This window comes from Nyctibius grandis, chromosome 1, assembly GCF_013368605.1.
Source record: "Nyctibius grandis isolate bNycGra1 chromosome 1, bNycGra1.pri, whole genome shotgun sequence".
NCBI lineage: Eukaryota > Metazoa > Chordata > Aves > Nyctibiiformes > Nyctibiidae > Nyctibius > Nyctibius grandis.
In genome coordinates, this window is record NC_090658.1 from 129,713,130 (window position 1) to 129,717,777 (window position 4,648).

The following is a 4,648-nucleotide window of genomic DNA, read 5'->3' on the forward strand; positions in this document are numbered from 1 at the left end:
GCCATGGGGGGTTTCTGGGCCAGGACTGAGCCCAGAGCTAAGCCCATGGTCATTTCTTCCCAGGCTGAACTGCAAGTCTGTATCTGCACTTGCTTGGCTTGGCTTTTGGTAAAAAGCTGCCAGTGGGATGAGGAGGTGGAGGCTGCATCACAAGCTGGCAAGGGTTCAATCGCCAAAGGATTCGCTCCTGCTGGCATGAATTTATTTTATTTTAAATAAGTTTTAAAATAAAATAAATCTATGCCAGCAGGATTTTAAAAATTGGGCTGCTCAGGTCCTGGACTAAAGGCAGATGAAGTCACTGGAGATATCCCTCCCATTTGGGGCCATGGGACAGATGGAGATTGACTTGACCCCTCCCTATCCTCAAAACCTCTAAGGCACCCAGGAGCTAATTTCTGTGCACAGATCAGCCTTTGTGCATGGTGGGATCTGAAAAAAAACATCTGGTGGCAGGTTGGGGAGCAGGGAAGGGCGGGAGGCTGATGGACCAGCCCCAGTAGGCTCACTACAGGCTGAGGCCAACATGGCGTAGGGACCACGCCGGGAGGGAGCAAGCCCAGCTGCTGTCAGAGCAATCGCCCAGGGGACAGAGACTTCCTGCCCTTGATTTCTTGGGGAAATCTGGTTTATGATGGTATTGTCTGTTTTTGGCTCTCTTTCCCAAGGCACGTTCTGCAACATGACCCATGCACCGCAGCTGCAGAGCGGGGATTTGTGATGTGAGGAGGACACATCCTGGCCACCTTTGTGCCTGCCCTGTGGAGTCTGGAGCTCCAGACACAACTCATCATCTGAGATGGTGCTGCTCCCACCAAGGGAGAGCAGCTGAGCTAGAGATAAAAGATGGCGTTTTGCCATCCATCACTGAGAACACCATAACCACGTGGTACTCTGGCTCTGCGCTAAACCTCCTCTCTAGAGTGCATTAAGCCACCTGCACACACACGTTCAGGCACATCAGATCACATACTCAGAGCAGGACACTCACAGAATCACAGAATCACAGAATCACAGAATCAGTAAGGTTGGAAGAGACCTCTGGGATCATCGAGTCCAACCATTGCCCTGACACCACCATGTCAACTAGACTATGGCACTAAGTGCCATGTCCAGTCTTTTCTTAAACACATCCAGAGATGGTGACTCCACCACCTCCCTGGGCAGCCCCTTCCAATGTCTAACGACCCTTTCTGAGAAGAAATTCTTCCTAATGTCCAACCTGAACCTCCTGTGGTGAAGCTTGAGGCTATGTCCTCTTGTCCTATCGCTAGTTGCCTGGGAGAAGAGGCCAACGCCCAGTGCGCTACAACCTCCCTTCAGGTAGTTGTAGACTGCACTAAGGTCACCTCTGAGCCTCCTCTTCTCCAGGCTAGACAACCCCAGCTCCCTCAGCCGTTCCTCGTAGGTCAGACCCTCCAGACCCTTCACCAGCTTGGTCGCCCTCCTCTGGACTCGCTCCAACACCTCAACATCTTTCTTGAAGTGCAGGGCCCAGAACTGAACACAGGATTCAAGGTGCGGCCTCACCAGTGCCGAGTACGGAGGGACGATCAGTTCCCTAGACTGGCTGGCTACACTATTCCTAATGAACTCATGAGCATGCAGACGCTCCTCCTTGCTCAGGGTGTAGCTCAAGAGCTGCAATCTTGTTTCTCTTACATAAACCCTGCCCCCGCCCCATGTCTCACATAGGAGATGCCAATCCTCAGAGGCACGTGGTGAGTTATGGTCTTCCACCCACTGCACTAAGCAGTACCACCAGATATGCAAAGCACCAACATTTCTAGAGAGGCTCTACACACATCCTTGCAACCCTCCCTCCTACAGGTAGGTTTACAGACGCATTTTCTTTCCCCAGGTTGTGTGAGGCCAGTTTGCACGACACGCTGTTTAAATGCTCAGTGTCCTGTGATCTGAAGTCCAGCTGGTGAAGGGTTCCTTATCTGCACTGTTTGATGAAGATGATCCTTGTTCTGTTCAAGCAACCTGAAGGCCATCGGTTTTACATTTTCCAGCACTACCTGGCACCCAGCCTGCAAATAAAAAGCCATCAAGGTGACTTATAAAGGGAACATGGATGACTTGGGGATGCCCTCTGCCATGTCATTGCTGTAAAAATAAACCTTTATAAAGTTTCTGTTTCCTCTTCCTCTACTTGTTGTTGGTTGTGGGAGGTTTCTGCTCGTTATTTGCTTTGTGTTGTTTTCCCAAGTTGAAACTCGGGTCCCGCCTCTACTGATTTCCTGGAACGGACCTGGAGAACTAGCACAAACCACAGAGCTTGCCAGCATTTTTCGGAGAGCTGTAATACACAAGTTTTTCTAACGCTCTGGCTCCTGATAATTGTAGGGAGGTATCCCAGCTTTCTCATTTAATAAGTACATAAATTAACAAGATGATAAATTGCCATTTTTCTCGGCAGTTGTAAATAAAAACTTGGCAAACAGTCTCTTTGCAGCCTAGAAGTTGGGAAATACAAACAGACCTTTGATTTTTAAGGATCCCATGATTTTCAAGCCAACTTTGTGTGTTGGGGAGTGCTGAGGAGGAGACTGGATTTTTTCACGCTTGACTGTGTCAGCGCTAAACACAGAGGCTGGGAGCTGGAAATAAAAAAAAACAACAGCTTTGATACTGCAAACACTTGGACGGGATTTTAACATCACATGCTTGAGCCTACAAACACAAGAAGAGCCAGACTGGGTCAGCCCCAACGTCCTGTCTCCAGCAGCAACCAGTAGCAGACTCCCCAGTGCTCAGTGCAAGTTGTTGACAAAACCCTGCCTTTTTTTTTTCCTTTTTTTTCTTTATTTTATTTTATTTTTTTGTTGTTTTTCTTTTCTTTCTGGATTTTTTTTTTTTTTGCTGTAACATGCTGTGTCCGAGAATGGGCACATCCCAGTGCAACTGTTTGCTGTCATGTTGAAATGCATCTGAGATTGACAAAGTTCCCTTTGCTCCAGGAACATTACACAAGCCCCGGGCACTATATATCCAGGATTTCCCTCCTCTTCATCACTTTACAGCTCTTCACTCCTCCTCGTGGTGGAACCTCCACCCACGTTCAGCCATGCGGATCCTCCAGCTGCTCTTTGCAGTCGTTGTCATTCTCCTCCTCCAGGACGCTCCCGGTAAGGACAAAATACTCACAGGGGTTTCTGCAGGACTGTGGAGAGAGAAAAGACAGGTTCCTACCCCGAGCTAGAAAAGGACAAGACAGGGCCCTCAAGTCAAACCAAGTCAAGTTGAGGCTGACCTGACTCTTGCTTCCAAGGAACACATTTTTTCTGAAATGGTCTCTATGAAGTTCCTGGATGCAGGTGTCTTAGGTTCATAGACTGTATGTGCCCTTCTCTCCATCCTCTCAAATCCCACCCAGAAATGCTGAGCCTAAGACAGGAGCCAGAGCTCTGCTCCTGACCAGGATACAAGCCACAGAAAAAGGAGAACCCCATGAAATTAGAAAGCGTCTTCCAGGGGAAAAAGTGGGGGGAAAGATTGCTAGTTGTTTTTTTTTTTGTCTGTCTGTTTTCTTCTGGGATTCTGTTTTAATTGAGAAATCTTCCTTGGTTGCGCTTTTTCACTGGTTGCTTGTATATGTATGTTAGGAATTCAGGTTTCGTTCAGCTGTGAGGTCACTTGGGTGTTACTAGGACTATGGTGGTATGACATTTGCAGAAAACAAACCTGATATAACCAAGAAGAGGAAATGTACTTGCTTAGCCTGTTTATGCTCTCATTTAGTTAACTTAAGTCCTAGGGATAAAGGGAGGAAAGAGAAGGGTTTGCCCACTTCACTGATGGTGGATACCCACCAATGTATCCCTCCAGAAACCCCAAGCTTGGTGTTCCTGCTGTGTGTAAAGAGAAGCAGAACATACCCTTTTTATCAAAACAGGAAGATTTAAAACTAACAGAAAAACCCAAAATACCAAGAAACAAACATCACAACCCCCTCACCCCCCCCAAACAAACCAATAGATAAAACACCTGTTCCAAAAAGACACTGCTCTGACTTTTGATGTTGCCCAAGGGATCCACCTCACCTAACTCATCTAACCTAACTTAGCCAACCCAAAGCTGGCCATCTTGCCTAGACTAGTTGTTAAGAGACTCCCAGCGCTTGCTGGAGGGAGGTGCTCCTCCCAAGCATATCTGACCTTCACCATGAAGCCAGCTGAATTTCCCCTTTGCCAACTGCAAGTGTTTCATTGCCCAGCCAGTGACACCAGCAGGTCTCCAGGTGGGTTCCCAACTCCTCTAAGAAGGTCTCATATCCCCTTTTCCCCTGCAGCAAGAGGCCTTTCGGACAGCCATCAGTGCAGAAGCAACCATGGCCACTGCCGGAGGCTTTGCTTCCACATGGAGCGCTGGGAAGGGAGCTGCAGCAACGGCCGCCTGCGCTGCTGCCGATGAGAGCAGCCACGCTGGGATGGACCCTGGAACCCCAGGAGGACCAGCCTAATGACCCTGCAACCACAACTGTACGTAGGATCTGCTCTCGGACACCTCCGTGCCTACACCCGCAGCTCGGTTTGTCCATCACCAATAAACATGTTGGGTTTATATATCCTTCTGGGTCCAGAGTGCAGCCGTATTTCCCTCTGAGATGGACCATCCTGCCTAACACTTGGGATTTGATGCA

General features: G+C 48.6%; 1 protein-coding gene across 1 annotated transcript; it reads left to right on the forward strand.

Annotated features, from left to right (window-relative positions):
* Nucleotides 1-3,073: 3,073 nt before the first annotated feature.
* Nucleotides 3,074-4,419, forward strand: LOC137671613 (gallinacin-13). The gene is made up of 2 exons (XM_068415229.1): nt 3,074-3,134; nt 4,298-4,419. Exons 1-2 carry the CDS (start codon nt 3,074-3,076, stop codon nt 4,417-4,419), a joined length of 183 nt encoding a protein of 60 aa, XP_068271330.1.
* The last annotated feature ends 229 nt before the right edge of the window (nt 4,420-4,648 follow it).

What these genes read in the sequence shown, in the direction of transcription:
- LOC137671613 (XM_068415229.1), top strand. Translation starts at nt 3,074, where the DNA reads ATGCGGATCCTCCAGCTGCTCTTTGCAGTCGTTGTCATTCTCCTCCTC. An exon ending in CCTCCTCCAGGACGCTCCCG is followed by an intron (nt 3,135 to 4,297) that starts GTAAGGACAAAA and finishes TTTCCCCTGCAG; the next exon opens with CAAGAGGCCTTTCGGACAGC.